This window comes from Tenebrio molitor, chromosome 5, assembly GCF_963966145.1.
Source record: "Tenebrio molitor chromosome 5, icTenMoli1.1, whole genome shotgun sequence".
NCBI lineage: Eukaryota > Metazoa > Arthropoda > Insecta > Coleoptera > Tenebrionidae > Tenebrio > Tenebrio molitor.
Window position 1 is genome coordinate 16,627,536 of NC_091050.1, and position 16,963 is coordinate 16,644,498.

Sequence of the window (16,963 nt, forward strand, 5' to 3'; positions counted from 1 at the left end):
TTAATTTTCATATTTAGAAATATCTATTTCCGCAATATTCAATTAAACTTGATGAACATTATTGGATACTGCTTTGGCTTGTTTTTTCGTTTTTTTTTTAGGAGTGCGTTTTATATTGGTGGCAGACTGTTAAGTTTGGTAATTCTATGTGCAATTTCCATCACAATATTTTTCTCAGAATATTTTTAATAAAAGATTTCATTATTTTTTTGTGCCTTTAAATGGTGTTGCTTTCGTACGTACCAATAATACATTTTTCCTTGTGCAGGATGTGCCGGAGTAGTATCAGCAGTCGAGTGGGAAAGGGTGGTATTGAAATATTTGGTGGATGCGCCGGGTTATTTTGTAAGTTTGAATTTGTATACGGTGTGTTTGTGCAAGTTTCAAAGAGGCGCCCCGCATCGACGGCGCACGCTTTCCTCGTATATAGGCGGTGAATCCGGCGCATCCTCCTCTGCTGGAGCGCTTGTCCCCTGGCCTGAATCAATACCGCAATCGCGTGACGTCACCCGATCGTCGGCCTCCCATTGGCGATCCGTTAACTCATCCTATTATTTATTAAAGGTACATGAATGGGTAATTGCAAACTGTGATATTTGGCCGGACGACGGCTGAGACAATCGAAAAATATCGAGAAGAAACCAGTGCGAAGTTCGTTCGGTCAGTTGGTGCGCCAAGAACGCGTCCGCGTCGAGTGCCGTCCGTCGTCGACATCGCCAGCAACGGGAGACGCCTGTAGACAGCCGCATGTTGTTGCATTCTTGTGCAAAATTGTCGTAGACGAGATGGACAACGTGACGCCGCGGCGCGACCGCGACGTCTCCAAGGGATAGTCGTTCAGTGGTTATGTCCGGAAGGGGCTAGGATGGAGGAAGGGCCGGATCTGTCTCACCTCACTCCCGAAGAACGGGCCATCATCGAGTCCGTCATGGTCCGGCAAAAGCAGGAGGAAGAGCGCGAGCAGGAAATCATGAGGTAAATCTGGTGCCTTTTGCACGCTTGACATTTAGACGGTCGCCCTCGAGCCCCCGGCTGTCCCCTAATAAACACTTCCATCCCGTAACATATGTTGTGCGACGCTTAACGACCAAATAAATCCGACAGATGAAAATTAAGCTGTAAAAATGATCACATGTCATTTAGTCTAATAGCAAATTTATAGTTTGTGTAATGCTGAAATTACGACCGACGAATCTTACATAAAAATGATTGATGTGAACAAACAAATCTGATAAGACGGAAAGAGTCGGGCCTCGGGGGCTCGGGGCCCGTTCGAGAGGGAAATAAGTTGAAATCTCAAATTTGGCACGTTTTAAAATCGATAAAATGTAGACACAAATCTGCAACTGACTACATCGTCAAGGACTTTTTTTCCACATGGAATGGTCGACGGTTTATTTTAGAGTGACACAGAAATTAGTCGCTTGCAAATATTGACGCGATTTAGTTTCGTCTAGGTTCAAAGGGATGCGGTGCTTAGCACTAACCAATACTCGGACGACAATAATTTTTCAGAGTTTTTCCGACGAAACGGTCAACGAATAAATAGTTGTTTTCAGATAGTCAATAAATTCGTAATCGAAACGTACCATTGTGTCCACAATAATGGGTGTATCTATTTTTACGTCAACATTTTAGTACATGGCTAATAGATTTCTAATTGATCGGTACGGAAATACATCGGTTGAAAATAAATTTATTTAGACTCGGACCGTATTATGCTGCGATAATTAAAAAATACGAGGCCGCAGCCGTTACGCGTTTTAATAATGTATTTTAACTCAAATTTATCTCTAGCCATGTTTTTTTTTGTCTCTGATAAGAATTGTTAAACAAATAAGTTAACAAAATTCGATCGACTATTTTAACGATGGTGACTTGGTACTGTAAACGATACAATAAAAAATTAATGTTTAGTGGTAACACACATCTGCTCGACAAATATTAAAAATATTAAGCAGTTTCACCTTTTATGTTTTATTCACGATTTTTTAATGAATCATTTCTTCATAAATTTTTACAAACCATTTCTAGAAAATTTGAAAATACGTACTCAAAATCGTACAGTAATAGGTCACTTTACAGCATAGCGACCATTACAGCATAGCAACCAACCATTTTGTGTTTTTCGTATCTTTCCTTGGATTTTACAAGGAGCAGACTTGACGAAGCTTCTCGGGCAGCATTTAAAATATCTGTTGTTATTTTCCGCGCTATTTTCGCCTTTCAAATCCATCATTTTGAAATTCGTTTTCAAAAAATTATGTTGTTATGTACAATTTCTGTCAGGTTGCTATGTTAATGAAAATCTACCTACTAAGGTTTTTCAAATTATTCGCAAAACGAACAAATTTTAATATTCTCAAAATGCGAAATGTACCTATACAGTCCTCGTCAGAAAAGTGATTTTACTGGACTCGTATGGCATAATTATTGTCTAGTAAACTTCCACTTTTCTGAACTCGTAACGTAATCTCCTATTCAAGTACAAGTGTTGTTTATTTTTCTTACGATACATATTTTTACATCCTGTGACAAATCTACGAGTACTGTCGCGGGCAATGAATTTTGGTCATCAATGTCATTTCAAAATTTGGTTAGATTGTCACAAATTTAAAAAATTTCCCTACCTGATTATGCCCATGTCAACAAAGTGTCAAAAAAAATAAGAACAAAATGACAATTAATGTCATACAACATGATGATAGGTTATGACATTTACGACGGTTTTACAATGGAGCATTTTCGATTGCGTCAAAGAATGACCTTGACGGCCAAAATTTATTGCTCGCGACTGTACATTTGACATTTGTGTAAAATATGTCGCTTAATCAACTTTTTGTCACATCTGACGTCAAAAGCAACGCAGAAGCATTTTTAAAATTCCATCCTGCAATCAGTCGGTTTCTTTGAGCGTTCTATAGGTTGCATTTTTTTCTTGATTATTAATTATGATATGTAGTATAATTTTCTTTGGAAGATTTTTAAAAATACCTAGTTTTTCTGAAAGTAAGATTCCATTTACTTTTTCGTTTTGCAATTATTTGTAACGTATTGTGTGTTTTTTATTATTTCATTTTATTGATGGTCAGTCCCACATTGTCACTACCATATTCATTTCATTGAATTGAAATCTTTCTTTATAGTACTATGGCGGCCACAAAATTTTGGCCGTCACTTTCTTGACATTCAAGAAAAGTGTAAATAAACCTTTAGGAATCGTAACCCTACTTTCGATTCTTGTCATTTTGACAATCAATTTAAACTGTTTGAAGCTCAGATATTCCAAAAATCCGACATGAATGAACAAAATTAGAGCAATCGTACATAGATAACCTGAGGTAAACGTTGTATGTAGTAGAAATGTCAAAATAATTTTGAGTTTTGCAATTTACCACCCAAAAAATAACGTTCATAATCAAGACGGTAATCATGATGACAATAAAGTACGGATTACAATTTTTTTTTTTTGAATTGACAGACAATGACGGCCAAAATTTTTTGGCCGGCATAGTACCTTGTTATTATCAATTTTGGAAAATGTTGCAAATACTTAATTTATTAAAGAATCAATTAAAAAATGTTTTACATATTTAGCAGTTCCCACAAAGCAACAAATAGTATATACGGGGTGATCAAGCAGGGCTGTTTAAGTTGGTAATGCTGAATTTTATTTTTAAATGGTACAACTGTTTCACACTGACAGCCGCATCAGTGACAACTGACAAGTCAAATTAGACATTTGAAATTAAATTAAACATGCTGGCGAATCGTTCGAGAGAAGAGTTAATTTATGTTTAGAGCAAAATAGGGAGCACTTCGGGAATTGCCTTTAGTTAATTTTTAGATTATTATTCCAAATTCCAACTTTGATTTCTTTTTGCCATTAATTTTTACTCTCATAAACCTACCATTTTGTCGTTATTAATGCTTCGTCAGATATCTGTCAAATAAACCCACAAAACATATCCGGTTGCAGTGTTATAAATAGCTGAATAAAAAAATGTCCTTAATTGTATTGCCAACTTAAACAGTCCGTCTTGATCACCCGGTAGTTTATTTAACGAGTTTGTATGTAAATTGGGACTTTTTTGGCATGAGTCGGCCAGTTTAAAACGCGAATGAAACGAGCGTTTTAAAGGACCACGAGTGCCAAAAAAGGCCCAATTATTTACACACGAACGAGTCGAATACAACGTTTTTTTGTTTGATGAGTCCTTTAAAGGCTCCAAATCGCTTAAAATCTTTAAAATTAGCTTGACGTTTCGTTTGTGACATTTATCAAAATCCGTTCACGCAGGAGAAAATTCTCAAATTCTGACAGTGTCGAACAAATAATGTTTTTTTTTTTAATAAAAATCACGAGTAAAAATAAAATCGACAAGAATTGCATATTTGATTTTTTGATGAAATTTCGGCATGTACATCTGTCTTAAGCACAATCTGATACTTTGCGCTGATTTAAAACCCCGTTTGTGGGGCACAAATCGAGCGAAATTTTCGGTTGAATCGCTTAAAAGGATTTGTCCGAGCTTGTTGTCATGTCGAACACGTCTAAGCTCAAGATTCGCCTCCGAAATTTATAAAATATGAAATCCTAGCTTCCCTCCGAGCCTTCTTTTAACGCGTCCGTTTTGCCATTGCAGAAGAAAGGCTGATGAGGTTCACATTTTGGAGGAGACGATACGCGCCCGCAACGAACAACACAAGAAGGCCGGCATCGAGCTGGACGCGACCTGCCACATATGTCTGAAGACGAAGTTCGCCGATGGAGTCGGACACCTCTGCAACTACTGCTCGATCCGGTGTTGCGCCCGCTGCGGAGGCAAGGTCACTCTCAGATCGAACAAGGTCAGTCGAGAAGGAACCGTTTTTGCGTCTGGACAATCGCCTATGTATTTACAACACCCATTGACGGAAGATCCGGGCCGGGAACGCGTGGGATGCCCATTGTGAAGGGCCCGGAGCGCGTGGGGGGCTTACGTCATGCTTACCGGACGTGACGCGACGTATTGATTCACCCCCACCGGGGAAGCACGCCGAGGAGATTTGCACTTTTCCACAAACGGTCGGGACTTTTATTCGGCGGCGTCGCCGAACCAAGACGTCTTCTTCACGGAAGCGGCAACGAAACAAATCTCGATGCGAAAACTTTTTTTCAACATCGCTCTTTTCCCAACAATTTTTTGTTTAAACAAACTGGAACACATTTCTGATTCTTCGTGAGACGACGTTTTATCGTTCGGGTTGTTTTTTAGGTAATACGTCATCAGAAATGACGCTAACAAGAAAAAGAGAAAACAGGTCAATACAAAACAACATAAAATTTATGAATCGAGAACAAAGTGCAACACCATAATGAAAAAAAAATCGTTCGTACGTAAACCGTCACGTTATGTCAACGTGTTAGAGATAACGGAATTAATTGGTAACATTTAAAAAGCTGATTGCGTCATTGGAAGGTGTGCAACACGGGAAAAATATTGGTTTTATCCTTGCAGGTGGTGTGGGTTTGTATATTATGTAGGAAAAAACAAGAACTGTTGAGTAAGACTGGCCAGTGGATGTTGGGAGGTCCGAATCTCGAGTCGGAACTCCAGCCCATCCAACAAGCACCTTCCGACAAGAGACCCAAGCTGGAGAGGGCGCATTCAGCGGCGGAAAAAGAGAACCAGCCCCTCCAAAGATCGGGGAGCGTGTTGCGAAGGCAGTACTCGGAGCAGGAACCGCGGACTCCATCGTGCGAAAGATACAACCAACAGTATAACGAGGACGATCCCCGGTATTACCAGGGTGAACTCGAGGGACTAATGAGAACCCATCCGCACTTGGTACCGCGAAGGTAAAGGTTTCGGGGGAAGCTCGACGACCCATTCTCACCGCTTTTGAATAGGTACGCGGATCCCGAACCCGAACCATTGCCCATGGACATCCCGCAAAGGGTGCCATCGACGACAAGTGCCAACAAAAAACACAAACGAAGCGGCTCGACGAAGAAACACCAGCACAATCCTCAACCGCAACTGCAGAGGTCTTTTTCGAGTTCGGAGGAGGACCTCAAGTCGACGCCCGAATACGGCAGCGACGACAGAGACAGCGAAAAAGGTAAGATTCGCTTACAGTAATTAGAACTAGACTCTGATTGTATACGATAGAGAGTTAATTTGTCATCGTAAGGTTGTTGCTCCCATAATTTTAGATCTCAACAGCTGTTTTCCAATCTTCCTGTAGATGTTTTGTAATTTTTTACTAAATACGTGTTTGTTAGTTATGTGGACGCAATGATGTAAGTAAGTTGTGCCGCGACCGAAGCCACTTTGTCTTTGACTTGTGTTCGATCAGATTTCATGTGTTTACGTTTGCAGGAGTTGCCGACAGAGATAAAATGTCAGACAGATTGAGCCGGCAGGCGATACTCGACGAGAAAATCAAAAAATTCTTGGCGGTGAGCCCTCAGACATCTTTCTTCAGAGTTGGTCGATGTTGTTTCTCTGCATGGTCGTGTTCACGCAGCTTGCGCACTTTTCTTCTTGCATCCGACAGTTTTTTTGACATTAAGCCTAAGTCTATGGTCTCGCCCGCCGCGGAAACGAGGAACGAACAACCTAATGTGTGAATAAAAATGTTTGCGCTTCTTTTACAAAAACCCCACGGTATTCAGAAGTACCAACCGATACGATGACGGTTAATTCCTGAATGCTAGTGGCGTTTGTAGCGCTGAGCAATGCCGAAATGTTTAGGAGGCAACGGCGACTGGCCTCCCCTAAGCCACTATATCGTCGCACCCCAACACAGACCTCTGCAGGACGTAACCGCCGACAACAGATGTTTCACCGAACGGAGAAAGAAGACGGTGAGATTTGACCAACACGAGAACTGGGACAGACAGGGGTCGCAGGACTCGCACAGGGACTCGGGCATTGATACATCCTCGACCTTCACCTCCAGCGAGGATTCCACTCGCGGAGACGTGCCCAAGGTGCCTATTCGATTGACAACTATGTAGTTTGCCTCTTAGCCACTTTAGAGTAGATCCTTGGCAGTAGACAAACCGTGTTTTTCGATGTGACAATCCTTCCGTAACCGTCGCCGATCCCCGCGCGACGAATACGGAAGGACTTGGTCACGCAAATTTCGCTAGGATCAACGTCAAAATTCTTAGTCAAACTTGTAAGTACTCGCATTACTTTTTTCATCTTTTGTCTGTTTACTTTTTGATTCGCTGGTTTGATCCGAAAACTTGTTGAATTTCTGAAATTATAATTTCTTTCTTTCGTTCTTTCTGTACATAATCTGCGATGCATGGCTTTTGCATTATCTCGATTCAGTTTTGTGTGTTTTCCCCCTTTAGACTAGCCATTGATCCGTAAACAAAAAAGACAAAAGAGAGACAGGACTAGAGAACTCCGCCCCCAAAAAAATACTTATAAATTATAATAAATTTCGAAAAGTAGAGCAAGTCCTTGTGTGCGTGCGTTTTGTTACTTTGTTCTTGCAAAAGTTGGAATAGTCCCAAAAACCCTTGGCAATTTGGCCGTAGTCACATCCATACATTCAGCTCAAAATTTATCACTGCAGTATTAATTCCGAGCACACACAGTCCGCCGCCTTCTTTCGGTTTTACCAAATATAATATTGTCGTTTTTAATTAGCACCCTTTATCCTGGCAAGTATCCGCCGATGGGAGTCGGATGATCGGCCACATGATCCTTCGACGAGGGTCCAGGGAAACGACCGGCTCTAGCGCGGCCATATTGGGACTGAAAGTAGTGGGCGGGAAGATCCTGGAGAACGGTCTGAAAGGCGCCGTCATAGAAAAAGTGAAAAAGGGCAGCATCGCCGACATCGAAGGCCAGTTGAGGCCCGGTACGTCGTCTCGTTCGAGACGTGCGTTCAGCGTGTGACATTTTTGTTTGTCTCAGGTGACGAAGTGATCGAATGGAACGGCCGTTTGCTTCAGGGAAAAACATATCAAGAAGTAGCCGATATCATAGCCGAGAGCAAACAAGAGGCGAACGTCGAATTGATCGTCTCCAGGAGCATGGGAAGCAGACGGGCAGCGCAAGCCACCTGGAGACAATCCGTCGCTCACAGAGGTACGATCGAGTCTTGAACGGTCGATTAAGATCCTCGTTTCTGTTCACGTTCACCGGGCAAGAAGCCTCGTCGGTGAATTTGAACAGACAGAGGGGCGGTAGTGCCACCAAAAATTAGCGTAAGTGGCGTGAGCTTAAGAATTGTAGCACCAGAACACACCAAAAAACCATATTTGACACTATAGCGCACCTGTATACAAAAACCACACCTTAATATGACACGATTTTCTTTTCTTCTTCTTCTATCTGTTACGTGTGAATGTCCTGTTTGTATAATCCCCCGACTAGTTAGAAATGTAGTTAACTGTAATGGGAGCAACAACTGTGTGTGTTTACGAATTTTTGGCAATGGTGTTGAAATATGGTTTAGAGATCGATGAAGCGAAAGATTACGGTCTGAACATTGATGATCCGTCGTGTTTATGTCTCGTCTCCCCTATCCTAGGTCAGAGCGGCCAGTGGCAGCAGGAAGTGGAAGGATACGAAAGACCGCACGTCCTCGTTACGTCGCCGGGAAGTCCCGAAAGGCCGCGACCGAGTCCCTCACTTGCCCCGAGCGTCGGGGGCAGAATCCAGATCAGACTGGGATTCGACCCCACCACTTTGCAGTTGTTGGTGACGATAGTGTGCGCGGCGGGACTGACGCCGCGTTCACCTCACCAACCTAGAAACCCTTACTGCAAGCTCTTCCTGCTGCCGGACAGGTCGGAGAAGTCGAAGCGGCGGACCCGCACCCTTGCAGGTAAAACTTCACGGTATCAGCCACGTGTCGATCGGAATGAGTTTGTTTTTGTCGTGTACGAAACAGGGACCACCGAGCCGATGTGGAACCAGACATTCGTCTACTCCGGTCTTCGCAGAGCGGACCTCCGTCAGCGAGCGTTGGAGATCACCGTCTGGGATTATGTACGTTACGGCGCTAACGATTTTTTAGGCGAGAGCATCGTCGAGCTGTGGCCTTTGGACGAGCAACCGACTTGGCGTACGCTCGGACCCCACGAAGAAGTCGCTCTGACGCCGAGCGAGCACCTGTCTCCCCCCAGCACCGGGTCCAGGTTCTCCGATTCGGACACCCCGTCCGAGTGCGAGATCGACGGCGGCAGAGAACGTCGCGGCGCCGACGGGGCCAGCGTCAGCAGCGTGGGCAGCTCGGCGTCGCCGCCCCGCGACAACGAGAGGAAGTCGAGGAGAGACCAAGAGACGATGCACGCCTCCTACACCACCACCCAAGGCTACCGACGTGTAAGTCGCGAACTCCTCGCAGTCGGATGTGTGTGACGTCACAAATTCGTCCTCAGAGCGGGATGAGCGGCCAGCGATCGCATTCGGCCGCCCCCTGCGACTCCCCCAGCGTGCACATGTCCCGTTCACGTTCGAAATCTCCTCGCCGCTCCGCCACCGACCACCGCTCCCTGTCGCCGCCCGACGCCCGCATCGCCATCGCCGATTACCAGCCGTCATACGTCGTGCCTCGTTTCCAGTCTCGCTCGGCGACCGCCACCCCGACCGGGTCGCCGAAAAAACGCCAACTGCCCCAAGTGCCCCAAGCGCTGGCGCGCGCCCTCCAAGAGCGAGTCGCTCAAGATCTAGACCAGGACAGGGCCGGGAGGCACCGGATGAGGTACGTCCACACGTACAGGAGCACCGGATCGGGTTGGGAGCGCAGATATAGTGGACTGAGTGACAGTGACTTGGCGAATCATACGCGGAACATGAGACGGGCCGCTTCGCCCGACAGAGACAGGGACCCCTTAGGATTGGTGGACTTTGATAGTGACATGGAGTCTGTAGCTTCCGTGACTAGTAGTGCGTTTTCCACACAGTCCGAACGGCCCAGGGGTACCAAAGCTATCAGGTAAGCTGCCAAGTCTTGGCGCGTCAACCACCACCCACCCCGAAAGTACAGAGTTCTCTTCTACTTACTACCACGCATATTTTGCAGAAGCTGTCATGGCGGAGCCGATAAACCGACAAACATATACAAAATCAATCCTTCAACCCAATGTAAAATAGTCAAACGTAGCAGTTTGTGTAATAAACCTTTGCAGTGTCTCAATTGTTCCATAGATAATCCCTCCAGTCATCGCTCTTTCGAAAACAAACTCTTTAGGTTGAGAACCGACCGCCGCTTGCCCACCGATTCACTCTCGAGTAAAAATAGTTCTTGTTCCTCACATGTCCGCGGTAGTTTTAAAGGTGAGGGTCGCATTCGCGACGACCCCAAGAAACTGGCGTCACTCGGTTGTCTAATCGATCAGGTTAGAGCGGAGATGATGAACGATTGCGACTATTCAAATCATCTCTTGGCAAAATGTCAAAGTTTCGAGCCGGAGCCGGAGGAGGAAAGCGACGAAGGAAAAAAAAGCGAACGACGCCAGAACGTCGAGGACGAACGTGGTTCGATCGAAAAACTGTTCAATTTTGTTAAGATACCCAAAAGCAAAAAGACGGTATCGTTTCTTTGTGACGATGTAGATTTAGACGATGATGCTAGTCTCAGCTCCCTTAACAGTGCTTCTCTTCCCGCTAGTACCGAGTATGGCGGAGGTAGTGACCGGTATGGATATACGACCAGCCATCGAACGGTGCCAAGGAACTCGAGGGACAGGAACCAAGACTTGAGAGATCCCATCGAGCCCATAGACCAACATCACAATCATCACCACCACCACCACCATCACCACAACAGGGAGAGCAGCATAAAGAGAGGACAGTTCACGAGAAGTTTATCAAACACTGAACCGCCCACAGACGAGAAAGCAGGTAAATTAGGTATGACGGTGGAGTGAATCGACATGTACCGTACGAGTCGTGGTTGCAGATGGCAGTCTGAGTGACACGGCCGTGGGTCAGATCCACGGTCTGGAAGTACCACCTAAAGAGATCGTGAGGAAAGAGAATCAACGGGAACGGGAAAGAGATCGACAAGCGGCGCAGTTTGTCGGGCTTAGTAAAAAGAGTAATTCGACAAGTCAGTTATCGGCAACAGGTAAGGACCAGGATCTCGTACCACTCCTAATCATCACTCTCTCTCTCTCTCTACTTACTATTTTTCCAATTTAACTCGAAATCAATCTATGATCTCCATGTAGTTTAGATATATACGTTTAGAATAGTTAAATGTGTATCATTTACAAGGAAATATGTATATATTGTGAAGTATACGTAAATGAAAACGAGAATGAATGCGTGTAAGCTCTTCCTTTTTTCCGTCCATTAAAAACTGTCATTGAAGGTCGCAAAAGAAGAATGGGTTTCGGACGAAGAGGCAAAACTTCTTTCACTGTCCACCGATCGGAAGAAGTACTACCGGGCGACGTGCGACTGTCCAAGCAAGGTTCTTCGGCTTCCAGCGACGGAGAGGGTTCGGCCGACGGCGACAGGTTCTCACCTAATTAATTTCTTTCTCGAATCATCCCTTCTCCCGATCCTTAAAGGGCAAACACGTAGATAGGTACATAGAGAGACGAATAGTGACAAGCAACTGTAATCTGGAGTTTACAGGGTTTTGTCTTGTAGTTTTTGTACTGACGTAGTGTTCACTTTTTACACTACACTACTTGCAGAGGACCAGACAGTGGACCGTACCTATTTGCTTTTCGGAGTAAATATTTTGGCATTCTTGGCTTCTTTTAGGGTTCAGTTCGACCGCAAACACTCGGTGTTATCTAGTTGATAGAACGTAACTGACGAGATTAGTGTAGAATTGCATTACGTAGAAATAGTGTGATCAATTCTTAGTCTTTTATGATTTAGGATTATGTTCTGCTTGTTCAACTCTGTAGTTTTAGATCGGCTATGCTTGTTGTCGGCCCTTGGGCTAGTCGTCGATGTTGTCTCCTGTTGTCTGACGAGTTCTTTTGGAAATCTAACAGTTTCACTAGCTCGACTCTGTAATCTACACTTTCACTATGTCTTTCGAGTTTAAGCAGAGAATAGTCAAAATTGTAAAGGCAAACGTTTGGTGATAATTTTGGCTAGATCTGCGTGGCGAAAGGAACCGTTGATGAAAATGTTGTCGAGACTGTATTCACGGATCGGTGACATTTTCCGCAAAGTCTATCTACCAAAAACACCGTCCTGATAAGACGAGTATATCGTTTTCGTTGCGGTCATTCTAAAACTGACGCTATTTTGTGGCTGCAGACAGCGGATACAATAGAAAGCGCGTATCCACCAGTAGCAGTATACAGCGCTCCCAAGAAGTCGTCCCTAGTTTTCCTTCACGTTCGACAGATTGCAGCCAAAGGGCGTCGAGCCTCAACTCCATATCGAGCTCCGAGGGATCGTCGTAAGTACTCCTCTCTTATCCCTACCATCTCCACAAAAGCCTCCTCGTCGACCACCCTTGGCTCTTGGCTGCTGTGTTGCATTGAGAAGGGGCGTTTTGGGATTGTCCGTCGATTGTTACCCCAATTTAGCTCGGCGCACGTCGGGAAACAATCGACAGGCAAGGGCACAAAAAGCATGATAGATGGTACCTTGACATTGTCTCCCATAATAACACAGCTTTTGCGTAAGTTTTTTGATGGTCGTGTTTGCTCCTCCTGGTCTGGTATGTATTTACTATATTTTTGAGCATGTCATCTTAGATCGACGAGTCATACCTCATACACACTGTTTACAAGCCAAGGAACGGATTTTTTTCATTTTTTGACTCCTTTTCTGCATGTAATGGCACCACCGTCCGACGGCACGGTTTCAACCACTCTCAACAATCACTAAAATTCACACACGTAGTCTAGCTAATTGGCCCGGTTTCTTTATCTCTCTCTATGTACATTCTTTGTGTTCTGCTCTTTAAGCTCTGATACCGATTTGTCATAACCGAGACAAAACCATAGAATTATGTGTATGTTGGGTAGCTTTTTGTACAATCAATTCAGAACGTTTTTCTTCTTTCAAACGGCTTCCCATCCGTCGACGCAATTGCAAAATCACTCAACTTTTTTTCTTCCGGTCTTCGTCTAGGTGGTCACCTTCTCTGCGACTGGCGGGCGAGAGCGGTCAACTGGCGGACTTCATCGACGGTTTGGGACCGGGACAACTGGTCGGCAGACAAGTCCTCGGAGCACCGGCGTTAGGAGACATCCAACTCTCGCTCTGTTACCAAAAAGGATTTCTCGAAGTGGAAGTGATACGAGCGCGGGGACTCCAAGCCAGGCCCGGATCCAAAGTTCTACCAGGTAAACCAAATCTTCCTCCGACCATTAAAAGAGATCTCCACGAACTCGATTTTCAGCACCTTACGTCAAAGTCTACTTGGTCAACGGCAAGAAGTGCATAGCGAAAGCGAAAACCTCCACTGCCAGGAGAACACTGGATCCGCTCTACCAACAACAGTTGGCGTTTAGGGAGAATTTTCAAGGCTGCATACTCCAGGTTTGCCCAGATCGGTCATGGGACCTACTCTTTGTAACAACCGTTGTCGTTTCAGGTGACCGTCTGGGGTGATTACGGACGAATCGAGGGCAAGAAGGTGTTCATGGGCGTGGCCCAGATAATGCTCGACGACCTCAACTTGAGCAACATCGTCATAGGATGGTACAAACTGTTCGGCACCACATCCCTGGTTAGTGGACCTCCTTCGCTCGGTCTGTCTCGACGCAGCTCGATGGCTAGCTTAGATTCTCTCAAGTTGTAACACAATGACCATTCGATCGTTTCACGTTCACACATACCTGCGTGCTGCAATTTCTATCTCTCCCTCGCACATTTGTCACTTAGTCTCATCATACATCATCATCATAATAGCGTCACCGATCCTCGTAGTCTACGCATAGCAGCCAACGTTAATATCTTCCACTTCACCTAGGTACGAATGTTAAGTCTCTTGCTCTATCACGCTTGGGCTATACCGTACGATCTAATCAATTTGGGAATCCGATGGGCCACGAAAAACAAAAATTCATTTGTAGATCGGTTCGGTACGGCTTTAATTATCAAAGATGCGTCAGATCTGTCAACAGCACAAGAAATTTCATTTTGCTTCTTTATTTCCTTTTTGACAATTTTCGTTGTACAATCTACGACTCGAAGTTTATTTTTCGCGGCCAAACGGACTTTCATTTTTTGACCTTTCAGTACAAATTGTTGACCACTTTTGCGAACAGCCTGTGTTACAGTAGACGCTTTAACATTTTATTTTTTTCAAAGTTGTCAGTTTTCATCTCACTTTTGATTAGGATCTTGTCGACTTTTCATGAATGTTTCATTTCAGTGAGAACGATTTCCCGTCAACCGTTTGTTCGAAGCTTGACCGTGTCACGAAAGACGACACAAAATCACTGAAGAAAATCGCCAGAGTATTCGCCGGTAACGCTCTCGAATTTTAAGAAAATTCCGAAACATATACCTGAGACTATATGCCGCTGCAGTTCAATTTTAACTAAAAATAAAGGCATTCCCGGCGAATATTCGAGTTCATTTTTGAAATATAAAAATTAAAACAGATATTGTACTTATCCAAGTATTACTATCTAATACGATATGGTGCGAAACATATTAGATGACATTTAGCATCAAATTTAAGATAGATACATATAGTGTAAATGAAGTGAAATATATATGTATGTATATAATGTACAAATATATACATATATATGTAAGTACAAGTGTAGATATCGCGCACACATATAAATATAGTATCACATAAAAATATCATATCTAAAATATTTGTTATATGACGTGTGGGGCGGCCCAAAAAACTACCTTATATGCGCGTAAATTACAACGACCCAAAAAAACAACAACAAAAAGAAACAAAAACACAATTCGTATTTTTCTGGGACGTCCTGTTCAAACAACAAAAAAAAATGCTTCATTGGAATTGATAAATTGCTTTTTTACTTGATACTTAAGTAATAACATGAAATTAGGTCGTGTTAATGAACTATGTAAATTATAATAATGATAATGACATTGTAGAACTGTATATGAACGTTTAATTGTAACATATAATTTATTCTTGATTGTTGAATTGCATGTGATATAACTTGAGATTTTATGTTGGCTGTTTGAATTTCCCGCTTTGACATGATAATCTCCGTTATGAAGCACAGGTGTCGCCACATTTCCGTTTCCTTGTATTATAAAAACAAAACCAAAAAGTATATAATATACATATAATTATATGATAACATCGAAAACTGTAATGTAATCGAAGTTTCTCACGGTTCGATTTCAATATTCTCTCATTTTTGTAATGTTTGTAACGAATTTTTAGAAACTGAAATTGCCGGTCGACCGCAACGTTGAAACAACGGAGCATCGGTCGACACGGTAACGGCTTGTTATGCAGAGTCCTCTTCGGGTGAGCCTGGAAAAACATTTTTTCCAAAAAAAGCCAAATTTGAATATTGCGAACGCTCCAGTCACGACAGTACATAGATCCGTTACTTTCACGCTAAATAAATGTTTTGGTATCACTCGGATGGGACACTCTTAAACGAGGCGGACGATTTTTAAAATTATTTAGTAAAGAAACAATCCGAATAATGCTTCTAAAACATAGTAAGCTTTAATCCGCTTTAACCCAGAATATATCATACGTAACAACAAGAATAATATTTCCAAAAGATATGAAATAATTATTGTATATAATTTTGAATTTTGGGTTCATCTAAATTGTAATACACTGCATACAGTTCAGATGGTTGATTTACATATTATAAAATATCAATAGTTAGTTTTTCTACGCTGTTCTTTAATAAAATAAGACACCCACTTCATGAATCATGTGTAACAACAACTCCCAATCTGTAACCAAGGTCCGTGAACAGTGTACTGTACCTAGTAATACTGTTTATCATAAGATAATTCATCTTAAATTAAGAATTAAAAAAATTGAATACTGTACTGTGTAGATATGCGCCTTTATTATACAAATAGTTACTGGTCGCACCAGCCAGCCCCGCCGCCCCAAAATTTTTCCAAAAAACCAAAGACGGCAATGCACTGTCGCGTCGATCGGATCAGAACAGGGCCGCTACGGTGGCGGGCTGGCTTGTATGTAAATAACGTTTTGTATCAACTGACTGTTTGTATCGGACCTTGTGCGTTAAAGAAGGATGACGACGACGAATAAAAACGTGAAATGCTGTTGAACAAAAAATGTAACAAAGAAAAATTGAGCGCGCTTGACACTTCGGCTACTGAACTGTATTTTAGTGTACGGTCCAAATGACAATTTGCGCATATCACTGGAAGTGTCAGAAGCGTCCACTGTATGTTCCGTCTTGATATGTTCACTCTTGACTGATGTATCCATTTTATCCAAGCCCATGGGCAAGACAATAAATTAATGATCTATCCTCCGAGCGTTTCATTTCACATTCCGCCGGCCGGTTTCCAGGTGGACGTTTTAATTAGGGGTTTTCCGGTCACCCAAAGGGGTCATTGGCGTCCTGGGCGTTTTTGCGGGGAGACGAACGCGAGGTTGGAATGCCAGCCGGGTGAATCATCGTCTCGTAGTTCCGTAGTAAAGGCGGTCGTTTATAAACAATACGTGTTAAGAAAAAAAAAAGTAAAAGCGGGAGCTGCGACTTCTATCGGATAGAAAAAAAAACTTCCTAAAAGTGTCAAAGAAAAATTAAATTAGACCATTTTCCTTGTCGGGATAACAAAAATATCATGTTTTCAGTTGTTTCATCATTTAGATAATGCGATCACTGCTATTAGAGTCGATGTCACAGTTTTTATTTGAATTAAAAACGAATCCTTAGTGCCTTTGTTCGTATTTTTTATCTAATAATCAACTGATAAGGTTAAAGTATCACGATCAAAGTTTCTCAGTTTGTTTAACTTTGTATAAAGTACCTACTATAAACCCGTAAGTAGTTATTGCTGTTTTATCATGTCTCCTAAAA

At 43.0% G+C, this 16,963-nt stretch overlaps 1 protein-coding gene across 6 annotated transcripts; it reads left to right on the top strand.

Moving 5' to 3' along the window:
- Positions 1–221: 221 nt before the first annotated feature.
- Positions 222–16,408, top strand: Rim (Rab3 interacting molecule). Of its 6 annotated transcripts, none has more exons than XR_011159663.1 (17): positions 222–975; positions 4,647–4,851; positions 5,502–5,842; positions 5,894–6,105; positions 6,741–6,979; positions 7,653–7,866; positions 7,923–8,096; positions 8,542–8,838; positions 8,905–9,338; positions 9,395–9,951; positions 10,627–10,868; positions 10,918–11,085; positions 12,243–12,387; positions 13,068–13,282; positions 13,339–13,478; positions 13,534–13,911; positions 14,317–16,408. XR_011159663.1 is itself a non-coding variant. In XM_069047565.1 (17 exons), the coding sequence occupies exons 1-17, from the start codon at positions 866–868 to the stop codon at positions 14,317–14,319; spliced, it is 3,834 nt and encodes a 1,277-aa protein (XP_068903666.1). In that variant the 5' UTR covers positions 227–865; the 3' UTR covers positions 14,320–16,408. The 6 variants fall into 6 exon arrangements, 1 of the variants encoding a protein (XP_068903666.1); XR_011159665.1 differs by lacking the exons at positions 6,741–6,979; positions 12,243–12,387 and adding exons at positions 6,366–6,445; positions 11,332–11,479 and having other exon boundaries at positions 224–975; XR_011159662.1 differs by lacking the exon at positions 12,243–12,387 and adding an exon at positions 11,332–11,479 and having other exon boundaries at positions 224–975.
- The last annotated feature ends 555 nt before the right edge of the window (positions 16,409–16,963 follow it).